The sequence below is a fragment of the Panthera leo genome, chromosome A2, assembly GCF_018350215.1.
Source record: "Panthera leo isolate Ple1 chromosome A2, P.leo_Ple1_pat1.1, whole genome shotgun sequence".
NCBI classification, from domain to species: domain Eukaryota; kingdom Metazoa; phylum Chordata; class Mammalia; order Carnivora; family Felidae; genus Panthera; species Panthera leo.
The window spans coordinates 27460656-27488083 of NC_056680.1; the positions used below are offsets into that span (position 1 = coordinate 27460656).

At 40.0% G+C, this 27428-nt stretch overlaps 1 protein-coding gene across 10 annotated transcripts in view; it reads right to left on the reverse strand.

Moving 5' to 3' along the window:
• FHIT (fragile histidine triad diadenosine triphosphatase) overlaps nt 1-27428 on the reverse strand; it is a 1408202-nt gene that overhangs the window by 237762 nt on the left and 1143012 nt on the right. For 9 of the 10 annotated variants that reach the window (XM_042929865.1, XM_042929864.1, XM_042929861.1 and 6 more), the window contains 2 exons: nt 25285-25430; nt 22969-22998 (listed from right to left, as the gene is read on the reverse strand). In XM_042929865.1, the coding sequence (XP_042785799.1) occupies nt 22969-22998; nt 25285-25430 (176 nt within the window). Of the gene's footprint in view, nt 1-22968; nt 22999-25284; nt 25443-25759; nt 25890-27428 lie in introns of those variants that run through there. The other variant, XM_042929869.1, reaches the window with a different exon arrangement.

Below are 27428 nucleotides of genomic sequence, written 5' to 3' on the forward strand. Positions count from 1 at the left end.
TTACCTTTTAAAAGGATTAAAAATTTAAGTAGCTTTATGAATTTCTCTCCCACCTCCCTATTCTTGATTCTATCCCTAATGCCCTGATAGGATCTGTGGTTGCTTCATTTAAATACAGCGGAACTGTGAACATGTCCTTTTCTAAATAAACCCACTCTAATATAAACGTTATAATCACAACATCTCTCACTCACTAAGGTGTTTCCTAAACTAATTCTATGTGCCACACACTCATCCAGGCAGTGGGGATACATGTGGCCCCATTCTCCTGAGCTACAGGCAACTGGAGAAGACAGATTTTAATCAAATAATCACACATACACAGTAGGGTTTCAAACTGAGATAAGGAGCAAACACCTGTGAGATGAGGGCAGACTTCCCTGAGGAGGTAAGTGAAGATCTGCAGCAGGAAAAAGGGTTCAGGAAGCTGGAGGAGAATGGACACTTCAAGACGGGGGATGGGAGGCATGGAAGCCCTAGAACAGGATGGAACAGGGCCAAAGCCCTAAAAGCAAAGGACAGGTGGTTTGGGCGGGGGTGGGGGGGGGGGCTGCTTTGTAACACATTCTCCTATGTATGCTGGCAGCATGCACAATTTCAGGTTGATGAATATGAACAAATGTGCTAAGTGTTGTCAAGATCGCCCCCATTGAGGGGCAGTTTGGGGTCACAGGTGGAGAGCATCTTGCCTCAGGGCTTTAGCCTCAGGCTCTAAGGAGATTCTGGGCAGGTGAGTGGATCTGAAGTATCTGGGAATGTGAGAAAACAGATAAATGGTGACTTTTTCTGTCTCCCAGTGGCTCCTATTTAGGCAAAGCCAAGTTTCTCACAGGTCAGGCCTTTCTGCCCCCAACCTAGCAGATGCTGTTATTATAGGAAGACAAGTGAACAGTGATTCCCCAGAAATCTTTGAGGATAGAGTAGACAGCCTTCTTGCCAGGCCAGTTTAGCTGCAGAGGGTTGAAATGGCCACTTTCCCACACAAATGAACTAGACTCTCAAACTCTGCCAGCATCTGGGAGAGGAGAAGAAGCAAGGCCTTAGCTTTGGTTCTACATAGAGCAAGACACTGTTCTTTCATACTGGGGTTAACTTCTACTTCATCAACAAGGGGGTTTACAGATGACCGTGGGAGACAAGAGTCATTCCCAATAACTACTTCACGATGGCATAGTAAGGTCTCTGAGGGCTGGGCTTTTTGGGGGTCTGAAATATCAGAATACAGTATAAAGAAGCTTCTATAGTGTAAAACATCTATAGCTAAACAGAAGAGAGTGAGGTCGCTAAGTTGTTCAACCAGAAGCACATCTGCAGTGAGTGTGGTGTCTTCACAGGGACTCCGTCTCGGGGAACACAAAACCTCCACCTTTTGTCCTCACCTTTCTCCCTCTCTCAATTTTCACATGGCTTTATTTTTAACAAATTGTGTTCAATTTCCCAGACATCATTATATCGAAGTGACATGTTCCTCTCCACAAACATCAGAGAGAGAAAAAACCAGAGAGATGGCAGAGGATTTCTTTTTGCGGGCACGGTTTTCTCTGGATAGAGAACTAACTTTTCTCAAATACAACAGAGGAGAAGGGTCGGAAAAATGGATGGAAAGACAACCTTAGAATATCTTTGTGTCCTTTTTCTTCCCTTTAAACATGAGTGGCAAATAATAACCCTCATATTTTATGAAAGCTTATTTTGTTGTTGTTTAAAAAAGCCAAAACAATTTAACTATGGATGGTGTCAGTGTTCTGCTTTGTATTTTTCCATATTTTCCAAAATATCTACAATGAACAAGTGTTATCTTTACATTAGAGAAGACAAAAATCCTCCAAAATGAGATCTCTGTCTGTTTGTGCTCAGGGAGCTATTTGGCATTACAGGAGAGAGGGACAACATAAATGCTTGTTTGCTTCAGTTAGAATGACTTCTAATTCTATTTCCTGTGGATTTTCCTAGGTCGCTAGTTCATTTCAATGAGCTATTAAGTGAATAAATGTGAAATCTTAAAATACACAGAGAAAGTATATTAAGCAAGCAGTCAGTGTTTCAAATCATATGTGAGCATATGAGGGGAGCCAGTTCTCACTTGCCAGTTATTATTCCACTTAAAAAAACTGCTTACCCCTCAACTTTGCTCCCTCATTACAACATTTGAACTTTGGGAACCTTTACCATTACCGTATAGTGATAACTCTTGGCTAATAGTCTGTGAAGGAACAATTACTAATAATCCATGCCAGCCAAAGGCAGATACAGCAACATGAGCAAAGGACAAGGCTGGTGTTATGTGGCTTGATGGCCACTTGGGAAAAACAAGGAAAGGATTTTTATTGACCTACGTGGTTTAACAAATGACACCTAAGTGATCTATTGGCATACTAGAACAGAGGCAAAACTGCTGCCTTATTAAGTCATTTTTAAAATAGTCATTATAGAACTTTGGCCATAAACCAAGAACAAAAGATCCCATGAAATAAGTTTTTATGAAAAATTTTAAACATACAGTAGTGTTGAGAAAAGGAGCTTAGAGCTGAATACGGTTACTGATTACATTTCTAGAGGTCTTTCCTAGAAATAATCCTTCTCTGGGTTCAAACCTGAAGAATCAAAATGAGCTATTTTAGGTAAACTTGGGGGATGATATAGACTTTGGCAGACTATCAGCTCCATGAGGTTAGGGACCACATCTGTTTTATTTAGCAGTACATGCAAAATAGTGGGCTGGGAGTTCCTCAGCAGGTGCTCAGCAAAAAGTAAATGAACGCATTAGTGAGATTTCATGCATTGTGTGATCTTGCAAACAGAAAATCACAACCTTTCTGAATTTAAACTTACGGGGCAAAACCCATTATTATACAGGTTCTTAGTGAAATTTTGGTGTTTAGGAAAAGGGCTGAGACTTTCTTCAGGTAGAAAGATTTTTCACCCAATATTTGCTGTGTGTTGTTTGGCCCAATCTGGCCCAGAACATAAATGATGCTGACAGAAACTGAGGTCCTGCGGGATTCTACCACAATCCTTCAGCTAATGGGATCTTGTACAGAACTCATATTTATCACTTCCTTATCAGTTCACTTGCTGGAGCCTTTTATTGGAATCTCAAGTGGATAGATAAATTGTTCTCCCAGCCTTCAGCCTCATCTAATCCACTGCTATCTTGTTCTCAAGAAAGTATCTTTCTTTTCATCTCTGTCTCTTTTTCCTTACTTTAGTGAGGCCTGAATGCTTCTGGAATCACATTCAGACAACAAATACTGGCTTCTGAGTATCTTTATGAATAGATACCAAACCTGCTCACCTCTGTGCTGTTCTCTACATGCAAAAATCAGTCCAGATGCTCAACTCACTACTGCCATTTCCACAGCAAGGCTAATACCTGTCCCTTGCCTTACAGGAAACATAGAGCAAAAGAAATACCACAGGGTGGGAGATGGGGGACAACGGGTCCTTAAGGCATTGAGTCTCTGGATCAAGCCATACCTGAAGCTAGACTTGGATGACTTCTTTAATTATATGACTCAATAAAACCTCCATTTACTTTATCCAGTTTGTGGTTGTTTTGCCACTTGCAACCGAAATAGCTTTAACATATGCAGGAAAAAGGAGATGACGGCAAGGGGAAAAAAAAAACCAAAAAGAAGAAAAAGGGATCAGAGGAAAAAGAACAATGAAAGATTTGACAAGGTTATGGGACTAGCCAGTATGCAATAAGAATACAGAACATGAATTCCAGAGTTCACTGCTCTTTTCCCTGCTACTCCCCTCCAGAAATCAGTACTGATTTTTATTTTTATAGTTACTTTGAAGCTAAACAGAATTAGCCTGCTATCAAGACCCCACAAATATAAGACATATATCTACTTACAGACTTACATTCTGTTTTGTTGTTGTTGTTGTTGTTACACGTTTAAGAATTGTTTTCATAATTAAGCTTCCCAAGGGGAATACAAATGCCACTCTTAATTTAAAGAAATACTAACTCTAAAATCAATTTGTAGAATATTTCAGTTGGATCAATGGATATAGCCTCCACTAAAACCAAATTATTCCCCACTCATGCTTCTTTATAAGTGTGTACCAACACCAATCAAGATTTTCAGGAAACATGTTACAAAGCCATTATTCCCAGAGACTGAATCAAGCAGTCAATGATCAAAACATAAGGTAAAGGGACCCCTGGGTGGCTCAGTTGGTTAAGCGTCCAACTTGAGCTCAGGTCATGATCTCACCATTTGTGAGTTTGAGCCCCATGTCCGGCTCTGTACTGATGGCTCAGAGCCTGGAGCCTGCTTCACATTCTCTCTCCCTCTCTCCCCCTCTCCCCCTCTCCCTCTCCTGCTTGTACTCTATCTCTTTCAAAAATAAATAAACATTAAAAATTTTAAAAAACATAAGGCAAAAAAGAATATTCCATCCCTGAACCCAAAGCACTTGAGTTTTATTAAACATTTATTAGAGATTTTACATAGAATATACTGCTCTGTGCCTATTTTCTTCGTCTTCCAAAGGGTTGCATAATGTTTTGTGTGCAGTGCAGAAGGAAGGCACCAGAAACCGATGTTATCTGTGTAACAGATACTGACATGCAGCTTTTTCACAGAACAGAAAGAAAGTTCTGAAGAAACCACAACTTTGCAATAGCATCAACAGTAAAGACCAAGGCCCCAACAGGACTGAAAATGTTTCTGAATGCAATGATACTCAATCTACCACACAATTACCAACTTTACTCAGCCAACAGTATGTTTCTTCAAACACTGGATATAATGATTCTACCCATAAGTCCAACTGTTGATGAAATAGTAACTAGCTAAAAACTAAAAACAAACAATTATGTGTAACCCTACTAATGGTTTCTGCCTCTAATGTTTCACACAGGTAATTCGTGGCCCACCCTTTTTCTTGCAGAACAGCTACTCTAAGACAGTTCTCTTACAGCCAAGGAACTTCCTTAGCCAGCTGAATCCAGGGTATTTCATTTTCACTTTGCACTCACTGCTTTGTCCTTACAACATGCTGCTGTGTTTTTGGTTATCTGCAAACATTTCTTGTCTTTCCTACAGAACTGCATATCCCTGGAACAGAGGTACCAAGTCTCACAGAGCTTCTAAATCTGGAACTTAGGACAACACTGTACAAAGTCTGTAACAAGTAATGTTTGTTAGAGTTCATTATATATTCTTTAAGGCTGGTAACTGATCTTTTTAAAAGATAAAACTGGTTATACATGGACTGTATTAAAACAGTGTTAAAAAATCTAAAATAATATCACTGTGAGCACGGAATGCATTTTTATTTTTATTTGTCTGAAGTTTATTTATTTATTTTGAGAAAGACAGAGAGAGCACAAGCAGGGAAGGGGCAGAGAGAGAATCCCAAGCAGGCTCTGCATGTGGTCAGCACAAAGTCTGATGCAGGGCTCAAATCCATGCAACTATGAGATCATGACCTGAGCCGAAATCAAGTCAGACACTTAACCGACAGAGTCACCCCGGAGCCCCTAGAATGCATTTTTAATTTAAGGGAGGTGTTTTATTCAGTCTGAGAATGGAGGAATTTATGATGCCTAATACCAGTCTTCAAAAGGCGTCTACCTGCCCAGTTGAGAACACTCTGTGTAAAGAAAAGTTCCAGATTCCATTCTCCTCTGCCACAGACAATTAAATGTTTTGGTTTAAAAGCTGTTTCTGGGAGTTGAGTTTATTAGCCATACTCTGATGAGGAAGGGACTGCAGAAATCACACAGCATGAGGGCATCAGTAGGGCTCTACTAACATTTTCTCGGTAGATGAGGTGTCCTGGGTCTGAGTTTCTGTTCACCTGTGTTTCTGACTGGAATCTAGTCCCTGAGCAAGTCACTTTTCCCCTCTGAGCCTCAGTCACCTCATCTTTTAAATTAAGATAAAATTCCTGGTGGCATACCTGCTTCACAGGCTGTTGGGAACATAGTAGCAACAGCACTGATGATGTTAATAATTCGATGATAATAGCTACCATTTACTAAGGCATCCCATATGCTAGCACTGTGATAAAAGTCCTATACTTCCCTTAACTCTTATGATCATCACAACAATTCTATGAAGCCAGGTACTATCATTATCTGCCTTCTACAGATGAGGTAACTAAGATCAGAGATGTTAAACAACTTGCCCAAAGTCACACACCTGGTAAAAAGTACAGCCAGGATTTGAAGCCCAGCATTCTGGTTCCAAAGCCTTAGCCCTGTGCTATTCCACCCCACACAAATCATTTAAAGCATGTGATGTGAAGCACTTTATAACTTTAATAAAAAATATATAAATTATTAATATTAATACAAATAGATGTTCATTGCAGTTATTGAAAGATGAGGTAACCATCAATTGTTTTAGTGAAAGCACATATACTTCTCTCAGTAATACCAACAATCCACTGCCAGCAAAACTAAACAAAACACAACTAGAATAGCCTTAGCACATCATCACAAAAGAAGTGCCACTGACACCATTGCAACCAGAGAATTCATTCTTCCCTGGAGTTCAAAAGGAAAAAAAAAATTCCATGCTTCATCTGACAAGAACAACAAATCCTTCTCACAGCTCTGGCAATGGAATGCCTCAGAAAGAACAGGTTCAGGAGGGCACTCCCACTGCAAACCAGTGACAAGCCAGCATGAGCCCCACAGAGGGATCCATACCATGATGTCTGTTGCCACTTGCAAGCCACACAACAGTCCCACGTGTGCCTCCAGAAAGCCACCCAGGACCAGACTAGAGCCCAAACTAGCTTTCCCAGCCTTACAAGGAGCCGGCCACTAGGGAGGCATGGAGGAGAGCTTACAACGTGGCAGGCTATTTCTGAGTTCCCCTTTCAACTTGTTTCTTCACTAAGTTACTTTGACATCACACCTGTTTCTGTTCTAGTCTGGAAGCCTCTGCAGCACGACAGATGGCAGAGTGTCTACATAACGAATGTTCTCTGAGGTCAGTCTATGGAGGTGGCAGCGGGGACCTTGGCGGGTGGGACCAGAGGGCAGCAGGGCCCCACCCCCCTGGGGGAAGGAGCACCACCATCCATCCCCCACTTTGCTGGGGAACGCTCCCCACCCCTGTGGAAGCTGGGGGTGCGTCTAAGCTCTGAATGTCCTCAGCTCTGCTCCTCCTTCTGACAGTCATATCCAGGATACCCCGCACCAGCAGCTGCAAGAGGAAGCTACAAAGGAAATCTAGAAGGGGACTGAGAAATCGTAAAAACAGAACAAACCCTCATCGCATTGAAAACTTCAAACTCCATTCTAGGTAAACTTCCAATTTCACTCTCTTAAACTTAACTTGAGATTTAACTCCCTGAAGTCTAAGCTTTCTAACTCTCAAATCTCAACTTCTATGCTTCTTAAATCTATCTTAAAGTCAAACTTAGTCTTTTGAAGAGGGAAGTAAAATTTAACAGCTGAATGGAATGAGTTCCTATGAATGTCCAGCCTGGTTTTAAGGTCATGCCTGGTCCTTAGAAGTTGAAGAAATCCTCACTTCCTGTTTATGCAAATTTAACATCAGAATAAGGATCTATCTTGGCTGAGCTATGGAGGAAATATTTTCTCAATCACTTTACTGTCCATTTATTAAAGAATCCGTGATGCACAGGATGAATAACATTCTGCTTCTTAAAGGAACAAACACCTGTTTCAGGGGCACACGCTTTGCAGACATCTTGTGTGTCTGGAGGTGATACACACTGCTCCCCTTCCCCCTCAAGGACAGCTGGTAGACCTCACTGCCTGCAGCATGAAAGAACTAGCTCTGCACATTCGGTTCCGTTTGAGAGACCAGAGTGCTTCCATTAATAAGAATTCTGGGCCCATTAACAGGATGACACAAGCGGCTGGAAGTAAACTGGAATCCACTTCAACTCCTCTCTATGGGTGTCTCTCTTGATATTCCCATCTGCACTGCTTGACGCAAGGGTGATGGAGATTAAGATGAGAGAAGATGCTCTCTTTGACGGTAGGCACTACACATCTGCCTCATTCTTTGCTGTCATCACAGAAGCTAGAACAGAGGCCGGCAAACAGTCAGGTCTCAAAAAATCACTAGCAAATAAAAAATACAGTGTGCCAAGCACTGTGTGGAGAGTTTCCCAATTTGTGACTTTATGTGATACTCATAAAAATCCTATGCAAGAGGGAGTGCTCTTATTCCAATTTCACAGACAAGGAAACAAAACCACTTGCCTAACACCATACAACTAAGAGTAGATAGAGCCAGTCTTTGAATCCTCAGACCAAATACTTCTTCTGAGTGAGAGACCTATTTTATAAGGTAAATCTCTCAAATAGGGAGAACATAGCTCATTGTGACCTGCCTCATGATTTACCCCATCCACCTACACTAGTAATACTAACTGCCACTGAATATAGGTGGAAGACAGCAATTCAGGTAAGGCCAGGGGAGCAATCCACACGGTGTCATGGGGCCAGCAGACCCCTGAAAGCAAACACAATATTTTGTGCATATACCTGAGTTTTTCCATAGAAAAAGTCTATAGCTTTCAGACTTCAAAGATTCCATGATCCTTCCAACTCCCAGAATTTAATGAGTTAGCTGCCTTTCACTAAATTATGCTTCTAATTGTCACCCCAAAGAGTCAAAGCATTCTGGGTGATTTTTATATGCCTGCTTGAGGGAAAATAATTAGCATGAAAGCTTGGTGAGGATTAGACATGAGAACAGTCAGTCTCTGGAAAACACCCTTGGTGTGGAAAGAGCCCCCACAGATCACTGCTTAATTAAGAATATTAGCTCAGATTTCATTCCAGTGCTAGCATTTGTCCACCGAGAGAACAAAGAGCATCTCTATCAATTTACCTCCCAGTTGGTCTTGAGGGTACTGACATCACAGGATCCCGTATCACTGACCAGATTCCATGGTCTTCAAAATATGAAAAGGCACCAGCAAAACCCACCATCCAGCTGTGTCCCTGTCAACAAGATTTTTCTAACCATTTAATTTTTGACAATCTTCATCTGCAGCATGGACACCCAGGCCGGAGGCTCTATACCATCCTCATGTCCAACAAACACTTAGTGAGAGCCTACTATGTGCCAAGAACTGCATAAAACTCTTGCTCCTGTGCCCTCTGGAGGCCTCTGTGTGATTCTCAGCAACATGTTTAAAATAGAACAATCAGCAGAGAACACCCAGATGTGGGGACAAGTGTGACAAAGGAGTAAAAACCAGGTCATGTACACAGTTAAAGGCAATGATGATTCTGTAGAAGGACAAGAGCACATCTTCCAACTCCTATACGGTTTTTGAGAAGGAGAGGAAATACAGAATTAAACCAGACTACCCAGACTCCAAAGAGAAAAGGAAAAGAACAAAGATTCCAGTCTTGTGACTGCTGGTTCACAGGAAAAGATAAGGTGGAAAAGGAAGAAGAAGAGAAAAAATGAAAAAGGAAAAATACATTTTTCTAACTGAAGTCATCTAAAAATGGAATAAGATAGCTGGTAAAAAGTAAGCTAGCCATCACTGGAAGGACTTTACGTGGATTTATACAATGGATGAAGGTAAAGCTGAAACTATAACACATGAAAGATGGGTTAGTACAAGATGATTGTACCAAAATATAAAGAAACAAAGTTAGTCAGTGTGCGACCCTTCAAAAATAGTACGTGGATTATGCTGTTTGCAGAGAAGAACGTGATGTTCACAACTCAACGCCAATTATATGCTTACCGTGTCTTATTAATGTAATGACCTTGGGAGTTGACTCCTCGTCTTCCTTAACCTGATGAGTGTGCTGAATATAATCAATTAGGTTTGTAATTAAAATTACAATTTATTCAACACATTTCCCCCACCTTCTCTTGCTAAGGCTCAAGAAACCATTGGGTGATCAGTACGGGCCCTCTGCTATAGGCATCATGCTTGCTCCCTCTCTCTCTCTCTGTTTGTCTCTCTCTCTCCCTCCCTCTCTCCCAGCATTTCTATTATGGGTAATTTATTAAACCTTAAATTTCTTTCCTATTTGTAAGTTTCAGCAAAATTTAGTCAGGTTTCAACACGGAGTGTCAAGGGATAATTAGGACAGTTAGCAGTAATTTATCATTTCTCAGCTGGGTTTTCGAGCTTTTGCTGACTGCCGGTAGAAATCCGTTAGCCAGCTCTACCCAGATCACTATGAAATCTCCTTTATCTTTGTGCAAATTGCTTTTCTATTTTCCTGAAGTGAGCTGCAAGATGAGCCAATCCATTCCTGAAAACCTAGCCACTGGTGTGCCTGTCATCAGCATGAGGCAGAGCCCAGGGCTTCAGATGGATGATTACAGTGGCTAATGGATGATAGGGTGCTACAGGCTGCTCCCTCCCAACCTGCTGTGGATTAGAAATTTAAACCGGGAAGTCCGACATCCCATTAGATCTTCAGAAAATATGCAAAGGAATCCATGAACATGCCAATATACATGTTACAGGGCAAATCCTGCCTAGCAGCCCACCAAAGATGAAAAGCCGGGAGAAGGCAGGGACAACAGTTCTGCACTACTTCTGTGTAAGAAGAGGATGTTATTAAGCCTGAACCAAAAAAGGGAGGACCTCCTGTTTTTGAGAGAGGCTCATTTACTAGATGGTGAAAAATGAATGCTCTGGGTAATTTCATTCTGAATTGATTTATTTCTAAATGGGGGGAAATTGACACTTGGTGAAGAGCATAAAAAGCACGTTTCTGGGAAGAGCCAGCTAGTCTCAGGTATAATGCAATTATCTGAACACAGGAAATAAGAACACAGAAGGCAGGGTAGAAGGTCACCCAGGAAAGTCATTCCCCACAATGAACACTTTCCTTTCCCCCTTGTGACAGACGCTCAGAAAAGTATAAACTGACCCATATTTCCAGTTTATTTCTGGTGCCTAGCCTAACCTAATCAAAGTTCGCTTTTTAGAAATCCAACAGTTATTCTCAATTAGATTGCACAGCAAATTAAATCATAAATTTCTCTATCCTGGCCCTGGTTTGTCACATTCCTAAAATACAACTTTGCTCCCTCTGGCATTTTATTTAAATCTCTGAGGCCAGGCCCCAAGGAAAGTTATAGATTTGATAATTTGCTAATGTGGCCACAGTAATTGTTTGAACTATATTTATGATTTTATTGGATCTTACAACAATCAATAATAATCCATTGATGTCCCTGACTCGGGTTTTCTCACAGTCGACAAATGGGGCAGTGGATTCATTTTTAATGTACCCAACTCCCTCCCTAAGAGAGTCTTGCATATATTAATAAAGGCCAAGAAATGAATGGCATCGGTGAACATATCTTACCCTGAAGAATTAGCTGCAGGATAAGATTTAATGTTAAAAAATAAGGGGAAGAATAGACTAACAGGACCCATTTTGTACAGCACGACCATCATTAAAGTTAATGGAATTACCTTGTGGTCATGCACCAAAGGGAGCCTATTGGAAGTTAAGCTTTTCTAGGGCCATTGATTCTCAAACTTTCACTCAAGGATTCCCATTGGCATGTGATGAGTATTGCAGATATGCAGAAGCACTTAATGCAAACTGCCAGTTAAGCATATTAAGGAGTAACAATAACTGAATATTTTAGAGCAGATGATCTAGTTGAGGATGTTTTCCACTGGAGGTAGCAGGAACTTCAACTTTAATGGATCAGCTAACCAAAAAGTCTGGAGGTGGTGCAGACTTCAGGACTGGTTAATTCAGCAACCTGGTAATGTCACCCAGGGTCCAACTTCTGTCTCTGCCACTACACACTCAGTATCTGCTTCACTCTATAGCAGAATGACCCATGAATCCTAAGATAGTTGTTGCAACTGTCAGGGTTACTGCTTCCTTATTCATATCCCTACCCACAGACAATGGATACAAGTTCTCCATGAGGCTGGGAACAACCATCCCTAAAGCGAATGGAATCCTTAGGTGGCTTAGGTCAGGGTTAACTAAACTCATAAGTTGGCAGAGAGAAATGGCTTAGGGCAGGGATGAGGAAACTACAGCCTTTGGAACAAATCTGGCCCATGGCCTGTTTTTTTAAATAAAGTTTTATTGGAATACAGCCACATTTATTTGTGCAAATTTATTTACATATTTTCTTTGGCGGCTTTCATGCTGCAAAGGCAAGGGTATTGTGACACCTGGCCCCAAAAGCCTAAAATGCTTACTCTCTGGACATGTATGATAAAGTTTGCTGGCTCCTGAATTACACCAAACAGGGTTCACACCTGTAGCTAGATGTGAATCCAATATTCAGATGGATTAAAACACACCCTGACTTCTTAACTGCTAAATAATGGAGGAATAAAGAAAACAAGCCAGGAAGACAACCATAGTGCTCAAGATAGATATGAGACAAAATTATTCAAGTTCTGGAAAACTGGACTTAGAAACTTAAAAGCCAAATTAATTAAGGTGACCCATCACATGTGGCACACATGAAATACCCTCTGCCCTTGGAATATAATCCAAACACTGAACACATTAAAAATTGAATTACAACCCCTTACCAGGGTGTACAAGGCCTGGCATAACTGGTTTCTTGTTCACATCTCTCTGCCCCCAAATTCCTGCCCCCAAGGACTTCAATCATCTCCTAGAACGTCCCAAGCTCATTACTTCTATCTCTTTCTGCCCAGAATGCTCTTTCTTCCACAGCTCTCCATCCGGATAGACGCTTATCATTTCTCAGGTCTCAGTTTACCTCTCCAGGAGAACTTTGCTGGCCACTCCACCGCCTTTCCTCTCTCCATGTTCTTCCTTTCACAGCACCATGGTACTGCCTTTTTAATACTGCTCAAAGCTTGCAATTATTTTATGCATTCATTGGGTGTAGAGAAGTCGGACAAGTAGGGTGAGGGCTGTTCCTTGGCTGCTTGTTCTTCCATGGCTCCCCAGTGCCTGGCAGCACCTAAGTATAGTAGGTGCTCAATAAACCCTTCTTGGGAGAGGGATTCATAGGCACTACAAAATTCCCACAACCTCTCAGTCTTCTTCTACTCTAGCACTTATTTCAGAGACTGCCTTTAAAGATAGGGACTATGCCTCACTCTTCCTTGTCTGCCAGGGCCTGTGACAATACCTGGAACATAGTAGACACTGGAAGAATAAATTAAAATAACAACAGAATGTTAGATAATAAAACATGAGCAGACAGAATGCTCACTCCTTGGGAGTTAGGAACAGGATACCTTTGGTAGTGAGGAGATGTTCATTGTCAACCACAGATTGGAGCTGTATAAAACTAGAAGTGTTTCCTTCAGTGTGCACTGGGTTTCCAGAGAGAGAGAGGAAGATGACAGACCAATTTAAAGGCTACTGACAGGGATCATTTGCACAACAGGTGATGACACCATGTGCCTTCCAAGGTCATTTGCCCTTCTGGGATTCTCTGAGTTATCCAGGCTCTGAGTTTCTTCCTCGAGGGTGACTCTCATCTCTGGTCATCTGATGGCAGAGCTGAGCTTGGAATCATATTTACTCCTTCCATGGATGAATCGTTTTGTCAAAATTATACTGCTAGAACCTGATTACATCTAGGAATTTATACCATTTACAACCAACAGATGAATTGAAACAAATAAAAGGCCCTGCTGGGTTGTTTATCACAGTCCCGGTATACAAAGCACGGTAAGAAAACATTTTTCAGGTAACAAGTACTGATATATAGACCCTATGGTGGGACATTTGGATGTGAACATTAGGATAAATGGATTTCACCACGAAGTAAAAGAGTATTTGGTGAGTTCACATTGTTCATTCAACAATGTTTATTCTTCTAAACCACTTTGGGCAAGATCAACAACCTAAACAACTTCATGTTGACTTTTCATGTAACATCAGGAACAAGAGAGGCTTATTTAAGAGAATAAGCTACCAGGGAAAGAAAGGAGAGTTTTCGTTACCAGCACCCCAAAGTATCATCTGTATGTAGAATGAGCCCAGAGGGATTCCAGACCATCAGTTTTGTCTCTTCCCCCTGAGGTTTGGGATTAATATGACTCAGGAGGCTTCCAGAGATGTACACCTCAATTTTCCTGATCTTGGGAGATGAACAGCCTCTCTAGAAAGGGAATCCTCTAGGAGACCGCAGGTGTAGTACTGATGCCTCGCGGCATGTGAAGATTTCAAAATTATCCTTTCCCAGCACTAACATAATTCATACTGAGGGAGGGGGCAGAAATTTTCACTGTGTTTAGCCCAAGGGCCATTACAGATTCTCACCAACCCAGAATTTTTCACTTAAATGTCATTAGGAAGGTCATTATTCTAATTCTTCCATTTCTGGAGCTCTGCAGGCTGCCATGTCCATTATTCATTAACCTGGTTTGCATTTGACCCAGACTTAGTCATCAAATCCTTACTATTCCAGCTGCTTTTGTATCTTAAGAATTAATTTACTGATGGTTTCAGCATAAAAGGCAAAGAGGAGCCCCTTCAAGGGACTGAATGATTTAGGATGGATATGGCAGCAAGAATCAAGCCTAGGCCACTTTGACCAAGAATCAAAATGTATTTATAGAAATATGTTAAGGGGTGCCTGGTGGCTCAGTTGGTTCAGTGTCCAACTCTTGATTTTGGCTCAGGTTATGATCTCACAATTTGTGAGTTTGAGCCCCATATTAGGCTCCATGCTGACAGCACAGAGCCTGCTTGGGATCCTCTCTCTACCTCTCTCATGCTTGTGCATGCACGCTCTCTCTCTCTCAAAATAATAAATTAAAAAAAAAAACTTAAAAAAAAGAAATATATGAAAACAGCTGTTCCTAAATCTGGGCAACATCAAAATCAACTGCGGGCTTTTCAGAAATCTATATTATGGGCCCCATTATCAGAGAATTGAACATAGGTGTGAGAATCAGTTATTTGCTAAAGATAATAAAGGAATAAGAATGAATTATAATAGTCATTTATTGATGGAAGACCTTCAGTGGGACCCCTGTGAAATAAAAAGTATAGACAAAGCTGTATATTTCTTTTGAAAATACATTTAAAATATCAGTGATATTACAAAATATAAATAATGTGTTGAACAAATGGGTACACATTACCCATCTTAAAAATAAAAGAGATCTATGGAGTTGAAGGCTACTGGATACCTGTGACACCCCACGGTGCGCTCCTTCTCCTTAATGTTTCCACGTGAGGGAATCCCAACCCTCTTTGTGTCCATATCTCTAAGCAATATTACCCATCTGCATTTTTACAGTTAAGATACATAGCCTATAAGTAATCTGCCTCTGTATTTTGTTATTTCTGCTGTTAATAATTCCTGAAATAGAAGTTTGTAATATCATCTGTATCTGATTCAGCTACAATGTCCAGTTTCAACCAAACCACACATTATTTAATGGACATTCACCCCTCAGTCTACATTTAAGGTGTGTGTGGTTTATGACAAATGGCTCATCTACTGAGACTGACATGAACACTTACATTTCATCAAAACTGAATCCTCATCACATGATTAGGCTGAGTTTATTTTGCCTTTTCTCTCATTCCCCCCTGCCGCCTTGATTTTTGTTTGTTTGTTTGTTCAAATGTTGGCCAAGCTAATTATTTACATGCCACAGGTTGAAAACTTTAAACCTACAATGATCTAATTAAATGGAATTAGAGAATTATACACGTTATTTCCCAGGCTAGAAACATACAGAGCAAAATACCAAGAGAGAAATTCCTTCAGTGATTACTTACTGAGCACCTACTATTCCACACTAAAATGACAACAGTGAGTGACAGCCCTTACTGCATCAACAGAGTTAAGAAAGTGACTCTGAATAATGACACCTTACATTTATGTAGCATTTTAGGGTCTACAGAGCACTTTGCTTTTCACAGGATATTTCACTTGACAGTGATTAAATAAAACCCCCAAACTGAACATCAGGTGTAAAAGACAGTCTACGGAGATCTATAAAACATTGACATTAAGAGTGTATCTGCCTCATTTCTGTGCTACGTATCCCAAAATAAATTTAACAGCCAAATATCCACTTTGCTTATGTCAGGGCCTCCAATTAGTAAAGAAATTTGTTTGGTAGCACTAATGAAAAATTAAACACCTAAAACATATAATTCTGCTATAAACTGGCATACAGTAATAAAACAGCATTTAGTTTAGTTGACCTTTACCTGTATAATAAAGTTAAACAGAGAGAATCCTGTGGGTATTTTTAGGGAGAAACCAATATTATTCTAATCAGAGAAAAATAATGCAAATTAATTTGTGTTATGGGTGGAAATATATTTACAAAACCTCTCCTTGTGCATCTTCCCCTGTGCTTATTGGGTGCAAGGTGCTTTTAGGAACAGGTGGCTGCATGATATAATGGAGAGGGGCTCTCAGACAGGCCTGGGTTTGAATCTTTGCTCTACTACCTGCCAGTCATGTATGGTGTGATTTGTTACTCTACCTCTATAAACCTCGGTTTCCTCACATGTCAAATATCAATGCCTACTTTTGAGGGTTATGAGGATTCAGTGAAAATTATAAAACTAGAACAAACATTTATTCAGATGTATTGCATGCCAAGTACTGTTTTGAAAACATTTACATGCAGTAAGCCATTTAGTCTTTGCAACACCCCTAGGAGGAAGGGTATCACTGAGGCCCTCGTGTTATCAATTTATAAATGGATGGTGGGGCTAGGAAAGGTTAACTTTTGCTGGGTCATACACCTGGTAGGTGACAGTTCTGGGACTGAAACCAGGTCATCTGTCTCTCCATCAGTATGTTGGAATGCTGATGCCATTTTCCCTCTATCCTCACTCCATTTCCAGAATCCCTCAACCCATCCACCGAAGTTGCCTGTGACAGTGAAAGGACAGAGAAAATAAAAAACACATAGTAACCAGAAAACACCTGGTTAATTAACGCCTGGTTAATTTTTCTTTCAGTGTTTTTTCATGACATCATGCAAATCAAAATCGATCATTTCGAAATAAATACACACACACACATGCACAATGATTTGATACCTACTTAGAAGAAGGCTTGAGGCTTAGTAGAAGAGAGGAACTTTCCCATAGGAGACAGGCAGGCTCATGGTCCCTTTTCCTGCCGACAGACCCAGGGACCAGAAGTTTTGTCCCCAAGTCCCCAGAAGGATAACAAACTCATCCCGACCTGAACACTGAAATTGTTTTTGGTTTGCCAAATTCAGGCAAATGGGATTCATTCTGAGAAAAGAGATATAAATTGTAAGCCAATTCCACAAGAGAAAAGCTACCACATCCTTAAAATACTAATTTTTCAGGCAGTAAATGCAGGCATTAGGCATAAACATAGGCAAGGCACTTTCTATCATGGCTTTAAGCAAAGGATAAAAGTTCTCCGGCAAATTACAACTCTTGTGAAATTTCTTTCATTATGAAAATAATAAATAACAGTCAAGAAAAATCATTTTTACTCTCAAAATGTCACTTTCTCCATTCGGTGCACACCAAATTTTAGGAATTCATTTGGGTTGAAAGCAAGGAGCTCTGTTGAAAGTCCTCCATATCTTCTCATCACTTCTTTGCTAAGTTGTGCACTGGAATAAGGTGTGCATGGGAATCACCTAGTGTCTGTTAAAATGCAGAGTCCTGGGTCCCACACCGGACCTACTGAATCAGCATAGGGGGCAGGCAGGTTTCTATTTTGTGAAAACCTATTTCAAGTAACTGTGAAGTATACTGTCGGTTTAGAACCATGACTTACCCATTACCATAGGAGTAGAGCAGCGGATAAAAAAATATATCAGGGTAGAGATTTTTCCCCCCAATTATTAAGGTGGATTTCTGAATGTTCAACTGGTCACTTTTGTAATAAATTCAAAGTCAGTATTCAAACAGCACAAGTCTTCTTACCAGAAGAAAGCTTTCTCAAGAGTTTAAGCAAAATGGCAAAAGTCAACAGTGACAATTCAGTGTATAACTGTGAACTCATCAGGGCCGCAATCTCAATGCCAAGTATATTCCCCTAAAGCCCAGTCTTTGCCTATGTTACAAAAGAAACATAAGAAAACTGAGGGTAAGATTAATATTAAGAGACATGAACAAGGTCCCAGGGATAGTGGGCTAGGCTCTCTATTCATGTTGGTTTCTCCTCATCATCACTCAATACAATAGACAGGGTTCCCTCCATTTTAAAACTGAAGATGAAATAAAAATAATTTTTAGAAAATTTTTAAAAAGTGGGGGGTACCTGGGTGGCTCAGCTGGTTGAGCGTCTGACTTTGGCTCTGGATGATCTCGCGGTTCACAAGTTTGAGCCCTATGTCAGGCTCAGTGCTGACAGCTCAGAGCCTGGAGCCTGCTTCAAATTCTGTGTCTCCCTCTCTCTCTGCCCCTCCCCTGCTCATGTTCTGTCTCTGTCTCTCTCTAAAAAATTTTTTTAAAAATTAAAATTTTTTAAAAAAAGAAAGAAAAGTGAAGACGAAGACGTTCAGAGATGCTAAGAGTCTTGCCCAAGTCAAACAGTAAAATAATAGACCTAATATTCCCATGGAACCTCTGATTGATGCCAAAGTGCATTAACTACTGAACTTCATGAAGAGCTACAATATCCTCTATGTTCATGAATTGAAATGATTACCAAATCTCTACGTGGAAAATCTCTTCTAGGACCATAGAGACCCTTCAGTGAATGGAACAGTTGTTTTTATCTTTATTTTAATTTTTAAATCACACTTTTTCAAAGAATTCCTTTTCTTGTTCTTTCTTAAGCAATCTGAAAAGTAATTGCTAATATATCAATAGTTATTAAGATACTTCCCACTGCCTTAATATTATAAAATGAACTATCTAAGTAGGGGATTCAATTCCATAACCACAAAAAAGGATAAACAAGCACATTCTATAAATAGTTCTTATGAGATTCCAGATTGTCTGCCTGCCATAAATTTCTCTCTTTAATATACCTAAAACACCCTCCCACCCAAAGATGCACATATTAATTTCTCTAAAAGGTAGCTCACATTAAACTTACTATGGAGCATCCCTTTTAAAAGACCGAGCACTGCCTTTAATGATTTGGCTAGTTGAAATTACATTTTGGAATATGGTTTGGCAACCTGATGAGTGGAAATTCTGGTCTTTGTCAGTGATGCCTGAGATATAGGAGATTCTTGACAAAAATCCCAGGAAACTCAGACAGAGCCCTGACCACACACTGAAATACAAGTACATATCATCTGCTGCTTCAAGTTCATTCACATTAGAAACTTACGAGTAGATTTGTTCTCTCAAGCAAAGACCCATTATCTTCCCCATTCTTTTCCCCGGGCCACCCAAAAGAGCCATCGTAGACAGTGGCAAAATGCAAGTCCTCAAAACAGCTTACATTCTTGAGGGACTAAGGAAACATAGGTACAGAAACAAAAATAACCACACAAATTAAAAAAACAGTGAAGAATGCCTTGAAGGAAATCAAATAAGGCAACAAGATAGGGAATAAAGGCTTTATTGAGCAGAGCCACTTCAGATGGGTGATGGGGGTCAGAAAAGACTAACAATACAGCAACATATGGCTGTACCTGTATATACATGTATATGTATATACAGTGATATGTATATACATGTATATGTATATTGCAATACATGCCTAAAACCAGAAAAAAAAGAGGTTGTTTCTCAAGACTGCAGGACATTCAAATCATTGCAATGATCACTGGGTAAATAGCAGCACTCTACTACTTTTAAATTCAAAAGGAGACTGAATAATCAACTGAAACGTAAGAGGTGACTTTTTACTTCCATATTTCCCCTTCCTGCTATGAATCACTTACTGAGTAAGCAAGCCCACCCTTGTTCTTTGCAAAGCAGAATTTAAAGCCCCTGAAACAAACAAACAAAAAACCCTAAAGTGGCACCACGTTCAAGTGTCTAGCTCAGTGGTACACCTTCACTAACAATAGCAACAGTTGCTTCAGGGGAAGAGATCATTACTGGGCTTATTGTTATTACCACCCGGCATGAGACACAAATGGTTTCGAACCCAGACATTGGGCAGAATACCAAGAGTCAGACACACAGGCAAAGACGAAGCCAAAAGTCACTGCGCTTTCTGCAGCAGGCTGTCAAATGCTACCCTGAAATGCACAACTGTGTGAATTTCAAAACATGAAATGTTCAGTCTTGAACTGCAGTTTTCTGAACCAGACAGCTGAATATTGAAGGTGCTGCCTTGCTCCCTGGAGGGGCTGGCTTTTATATGGCTGGTTTCCACACGGCAGGGGTATGTGGCCATTACCAGCTATTTTATCAGCATAAAATAACAAGACTGAGGAACAGCCACACTCTGAAAAGACTTATATTATGTGCTGGTTCACAATGAAGATTCCCAAGCCCAAACCACAAAGATTCTAAATCAATTGATTTAGCATAAGAACTAAGAGTCCACTTCTTTGTGGTTTAACTAACACCAAAATTAATTTTTATGCAGGTAGTATAAGGATTGCACTTGGAAAAACATAGATTGGACAACATCACATATGCAAAGTTGGCCTAAAAGGACAGTTTTCACAACTGTGTCATACACACACTCACATACACCTATGTGTCATACACATAGGTTTTCATATGCATGTGCATGGTTGTTCTCTTTTAGCCATTTTATCATCTACAAAGGATTTAAGATGCAGCCCCCCCCCCTGCCAAATTCATATTGGGGGAATTCTGTGATTAGGCTGGAAACAGCTGAAAGATGTCCAAAGCAATACAATCTACTGATTAAAAAATATAGAATTGTTAAAAAATATTAACTTATACTAAGTAACAATGGTGATGGTGATAATAATCACATTCAACAATTCATATATAAGTCCTATAGGCCAAGAATTACTCCATCATCCTCACCAATGAAGCTGACAAAACCGTGAACATTTTTTGGTTGGATAACTGGGGACATCAAAAAAGTAGTCACTGTTAAAATCAGAAAGTCCTTAGCCAGGGTGCGCAGTTCTGCTAGACTTGGTGTCTGGTGACTTTTTTTTTTCTTTTACTGTGTTTTATTACTATTCTTAATTGAGATACAATTCAAATACCATAACATTTTCCATGTTAAAATATACATTTCAGTAGGTTTTAGAATATTCATAATGCAGCATGAACATCACCACTATCTAATTCCACAACATTTTTATCACCCTAAAAAAGAAACCCTTACCCCTTAGCTGTCCCATGCCCTCCTTTCATCAGCTGCTGGAAGCCACTTATCTACTTATTGTCTCTATTCAACGCCTGCTTATATAGAACATAATTTTAATCCTTCATTTAGAACCAAAATGAAATTGTGAGATTATATTACCTATATATACATATAAGCTTTAAATGTGTTTAATATGTACCTATTATCAATCTGTGCATTTCATTTGATCTAGTTTGTACATGCTCCCCTGTTATTAGCTGTGTTCCTACAGACATACTTCCATATTTGAACGAATTCCATCAGATAGTGCGTTCAGTACCTAAATCTGGTGTTGTCAGGATTGACAATTACATACTGAGTTTAAAAAAAAAAAACAAAAAACTAGCAACCAGATTTAAACTTTGTGCTTTGTAGTTCATGAAACAATTTCAGGGGACGCCTGGGTGGCTCAGTCGGTTAAGCTTCTGACTCTTGATTTTGGCTCATGTCATTATCTCACAGTTTGTGAGACCAAGCCCTGTATCAGGCTCTGCACTGAGCATGGAAATTGTTTAAGATTCTCTCTCTCCCTCTCCCTCTGCCCCTCCCCTGCTCATGCTCTCTCTCTTAAAAACAAAGAAAAGAAAAGAAAAGAAAAGAAAAGAAAAGAAAAGGAAAGAAAAAAGAAAATAAGGAAGGAAGAATGAATTTCAAAAAGAAGCTACTCATTATACTCTTTTTGGTGTCTACATATTTAGAAGCCTGGCATGGGGGGTGGACAGTGGGGTGGAAGAAAGAGGCGAGTCCCCTCTGTCCCTATTACATCATGTGTCTGGAGCAATCAGGAGGACAGCTCCTTTTTATCGTAAGGAATTTGGTGGCAGTCCCTATAGAACATTTGCTCCTTAGGAGGACTTCCCAAAGTACTTTTAAAAGTCCCACAGTAGCTATGTTAAACAGTAAAGCCATATGCAAACTAATACCAAAAAGAGACTGTGTTTTTTTGGTGCTGTTTTGTGCCAAGCATTACCTTGTCTGTTCATAGCCAGTCTCGCAGTCATAAAACCTTATTTTGCAAAGTATAACATTAGCACCCCAGTTCAACTTCCCTCTGATTTCTAGCACTGAAAAAAATAGCCATTTCTGTGATTTGGGCATAGGACCTAACTGCAGAGGAATTTGCATTTGTATGAAGGGGGCTGAAACCCAGCCTCAGCATCAGCCAAAGTTTTATTCTTTTATTTTACTTTACTAGGAAAGTAGAGAGTATCCTAATAAATCCTCCTTTCCTCTTTTAGCACACTTAAAAACCCATCTTCGAGCTCCACTGACTCCATTAGGTTAGAAATTTAGCATTAAGTACAAAGGGAGGAAAAGTATAGGTGTGTGGGTGGAGAGAAGGAGAGAAGGAGAAAAGAGCTAGCACATGGAGAACAACTCGCTTAGCCTGTCGCTCAAGAATGAGGAGGCTGTGTGAAGAACCAGAAGGCCTGTCAAAGATATCTCAGCTTCAAATGGGACCTGCCAGTCCACACAGGGCTCACATGCTGTTTCTGAGATACTACCTCACTTGAATCCTTTTGACTTCAGTTTCTGTTTTAGGACTTCTTGATTTAGCTTCTGTTTTAGCATTTACACAAGAATAATTTTACAACAAAAGGTAAATGTCTTGTAAACTAATGGGAAACATATTGCTTGGCATAGTTTATAATGTCAGGATTTATGGCTCTAACACTGAGGGTCTCTCTGACCTCAAAGATAACATAATGAACCAGCAATGTGCTGCAAATGGCTCAGTGTGATTTTTATTAGTTCTCATAATTGCCCCTTATTAATTTGTATGCACGTAATAAGCACTCACCTTCACAGTCTGCCCGGCTTCAGGGCCATCCTAGAAGTAGGAGAAAAAAAATAGATAAATAACAGAGGTGATAACAGATAGATGGTATCTCCTGCTTATTCAGAAATACCTCCCGTTAATAATTTAGATCCAATTTCATTGTGTGTTAATTTATAGTATTCTCATGGGAACCATTCACTTCAAATGTGTGGGACCAGACAGTTCTCCATTTCCGCCTGAGAGTAAGTGAGAAGTTATGTATAAAAATGGTATAAATTATCCAGGGAGCCAACCCTCTTGCTACTTTTCATGCTCTTTGCTCTTGGCTATGGCTTTAATTGCATTAAAGGAAGGTTGGAAATGTTTGAGGAGGTAAATTATTGCACCTTTTGATTATCTTTAAATCAGAGGTAGTTTAATTAATGTCTGGTTCCTATAAGTCTCTACTCAAAAAAAAAAATTTCTGTAAACATAATCCATTAAGTAGGAATATGGGCTGTCTTATATGGGAAGACCACCCAAGAGTGGGCTCTCTCTGGCTGTCCTGACCTTAGAGGGAAAAAGTAGGAGCATTCACTGTAGTTGGGCCCTTTTCCCATTCCTGGTTCCTTCTCTCAGATTTTCAAAACCAACAAAACCATTTGTTTAGCTGAAAATGAGCTGATTTGCCCAGACATCAGTCACAAGACAAAGCAAAAGCAAGTGCTCAGTTGGTTTGAGATACTAGAACAGGCAATGTCTATGACGGAAAATTATAGAATTGAATTAGAACTTTGCAACTTTTAGCAAGTCTTTCTATCTCTGTGGCCCAGACCAATGGGTAAGAATGTTTGTCCCGCTGTGGCCAGAATTGTGTATAAATGGCTTTCAAACTTGAAGTCACAGTCCATTAGTGGGTCATGAAGTCAGCTTAATGGGTTGTGATCAGCACTAAAACCAAATCAGATAATACAACAAAAACTATTAGAGTACACAGGATGGGTAAATGTTGTTTTGTAAAACTTGGGTTTCCTTTATCTACGTATGTATCCATGAGGTGCGAGGTTCACTTGACTGTGGAATAAACACCATACTCTGGTTTAAAGTTTGAAAAGTTTTGTAGACACTGCATATACAAAAGTACTCCAAGTGCTATGCACAAGTCAGTTCCTTTGTTTATGGAATTCACTTTTGAGTAAATCACATTAGATAACTACTAGCACTGGCCATTTTCAGTGAAGGTGAATTTTTTTCTAGTATTTCCTTTAACACTGACAGTTGCCTTCAGCTACTCTCTGGAAACATGATTTGTAGCATAAGCTTGATAAACCCACCCTGAGCTTAATTGCTTGCACAAAAGTGACTCAAACACACATACAGACACACACATACACACACACACCATATTTCAGAGGGAAGTTTACTCTCAACACAGACATGACAGCAAAAACTTTGTAAAGAAGCATTTAGGAGCATTTTTAGTCAAAGCCTTTCATAACTTGAAAACAGTGGTCTTCTCTATCTGTTTCTTTGAAAGTCTATGGCTGGAAGGCAAAGAGGGTAGTTGAAGGATGGTAAATATTCTGTGTAACTAAAGCATTGAGGGCAAGGTCTCACATTACAGAACCAGCCAATTCTTTCCAAAGGGTTACTGCAGAGTCATCCAATGTCAAGGCCACTAAGGACTTTAATTATGTATTGATACCCCTAGCTCTTCCCATGGGGGATCTGAAAGGGCATAGGACATGTTCTATTGATTTGCTCAATTCCCATAGCTGATGACTCACCATAGACTTCCTTCTACACTTGGCTCAGCCTGTGCCTAAAGATCTCCAGTGACTGGGGTATGTCATCTCTTTCCTGGGAAGCAGGCCACACAGAATACTTGATACAGCATCATACCAATCCATAATCAATCACTGCAGATTGAGTTAAAGAGAAAAAGGAGCCCTCTGAGGGCAAGGTCCCAACCAACTTGCATCTCTCTACTACACTGACGTAGAGGAGGGCTAAGTCCATGCACTGCTCAAAATATAATTGCCCTGGAATGAACATGAGCTGTCCAGCCCCAGTTCCAGTAGAAGATCTGAAATGCCTGAATGCCCATTAAATCACTTGTCTGTTACTCTCATTTGTTTTGTAAACAATGCTGCAGACAGTGCCTCGGCTGATATTCTACAGTCCACCTTGGGACAATGGATACGAGGGTGGTCCTGGATTACATCTTTTTCTGCTATTATTTAAGACATGAACAATGACAGCTGCCTTACCAGTGAGACGGCAGCTTAAAAGAGAGAGAGCTCAATGCCAGGATTTGAAAAGGAAGAAAAACAATTTCTGAGCTACTTAGACACTCACCTGGATGGAAAATGTGAGAGAAGTCCCCTGGAAATGCTTCTCCACCACCATCCCGACTCTCTGGGTTGCCTGGAACAAATCTGCCACTTCATCTGGACGCAGGTCTCGGAAGCGCTCCACTGGCCGAAGGGGACACACGAGGACATCTGCAGTGAGTTCTGTTAAGGCACACTTTGCTTGCTTTGGGTAGGATTTTTACCAACAAGTTTATACCCACAGTATTGAATCCCCTTGGCCCAGGGCCTGAACTCTCAAAGACTAAGGAATAAAAGAACAAATATTTACCAACCACCAAACTCCAAGAAGTTCAAAAAGGAGCTTACAAACATGGTTAATTATACTTTGGAAGAGAAGCAGCGGTGTGCTAAAGAAATTCTTTTAAGATAAAAGGGCATTAATGTTCAGAGAGACTCAAGTGCTGGCTGAAATAATTATGCCAAGAGGCAAAATCTATTCTGGACCATTATCTCCTGACCCCAATTCGAAAGCTCCATCTTCTCAAACAGCCAAAGGCACTGGGTTGGAAAAACAAGCAGAATATCCAGTCAGTTTCTCTATGGAGAGTATCACAATTAAAATTTTAATTTCAATATCTCTTGAGAGAAATGTGTAATGAAAACACAATAGTAGTTGTTTTATTTATGTTTAAAAGGAGAGCAGACATTCTGAAAACGTACAGTGAACTTCATTTATAATAAGAGATGTGCCATGTGGTTAACCATTTTATGACAAGTGTTCCTCCAATTGATTATTAAGAATTCTAGAAGCCAGTTGAAGAACATTTAAGAAAAGGGATTTTTTACTTCTACAAACAAAACCATCTCAGTGCATTCTAGAAGTGAGACAAGTCAGCATATTTATGCTATTGGCCTGAACAAATAAGAGCTAGAGAAAAAGAATCTAAGTTTGATCATTTGCTGGTGACAAATTAACATTCAATGTTACATCATCGATAACATTTCAGTTGTCTTCGTATTTGAATTCCTCATACACATGCAGCTACACGTGCAATCATGCATGCATACATATATACGCACATGGGAATACATTAAATTTTATTTAGTTTTCAGGTACCAGCAGGAGAAAAAAGTGCTCAGATATTCTTTTTGGTTTCTTTCTTTCTTTTTTTCCTTTTTCTTGTTGTTTTAAAACAGTGTGCTTTGCCTGAAGCTAGGCACCCATGGGGCATAATAAAATCTCAATTCTACAATTGCTAGTCACACCAGAATTGCAAGCATTTTAGCCTATCACACTGGTAGGATTCAGAGCCCAAAGGGAAGGAAATGCACTGAACTCAGCTGGGTGGGCGTAATTTCCATAAGAGAAGGGTGGGGTTGGGGGAGGGGGGAGCTGGTAGGGAAAGGGAAAGCTGAAAGGGAAACTGATTAATTTTGCTCATAATCAGGAAATTCATGTCAATGGTAAACTAGGAAAAGGAGCAGTGGTTTAATCTGAGTTCATTTTTCAAGAGAGGGGAAGGGAAGGCTTCACCCACAGGGCATCAGATACTTAAAAAGATAATTATCCTTCTTTGGCAAGGCTGCTTTATTATCATGGGTCAATGAACCATTTAGAAATGAAGAATTTCCTTTCATTTCCGTTTAGCAGATTGCCAGCCTCCACTCCCACTGAGTTGCCTCTTCTTTGTTAAAAGACACCTTTCCCCATCTTCCTCCTCTCTCCACCTGCTCTTAGGCCCTGACTTCACCAAACCACAGCAAGATGACAACTTAGCAAGCTTCCAACAATACCCATAATTGCTGTGGTGAGCTATGTCTAAACACAGCAACCAGGTGGGGAAAGAAGGACATTTTCTTTAAATGACTGCTTACTATAAAACTTGGTGGAATGAATCTTAAATTCTTTGTATCTAATGTAACTTTAGTAATATCAACGACATCTGAAAGGTTTTGTTTTGTTTTGTTTCCAACACCCTAAAAATATTTTATTATCTGTTCATTTTCCTTGTCTGGTACTAAGGATTGGTTTGACCCAATGTTTAATGAATCAAAACATTTATGGAACTGAATCAAAATGACTGAATCTGTCAGCTGTTTTATCCTGTGTACACTTAACCACAGGGTCGTATATCACATACATTTATTACTTTAATTGAATGTTAATAATACTAATAAGAACATGTC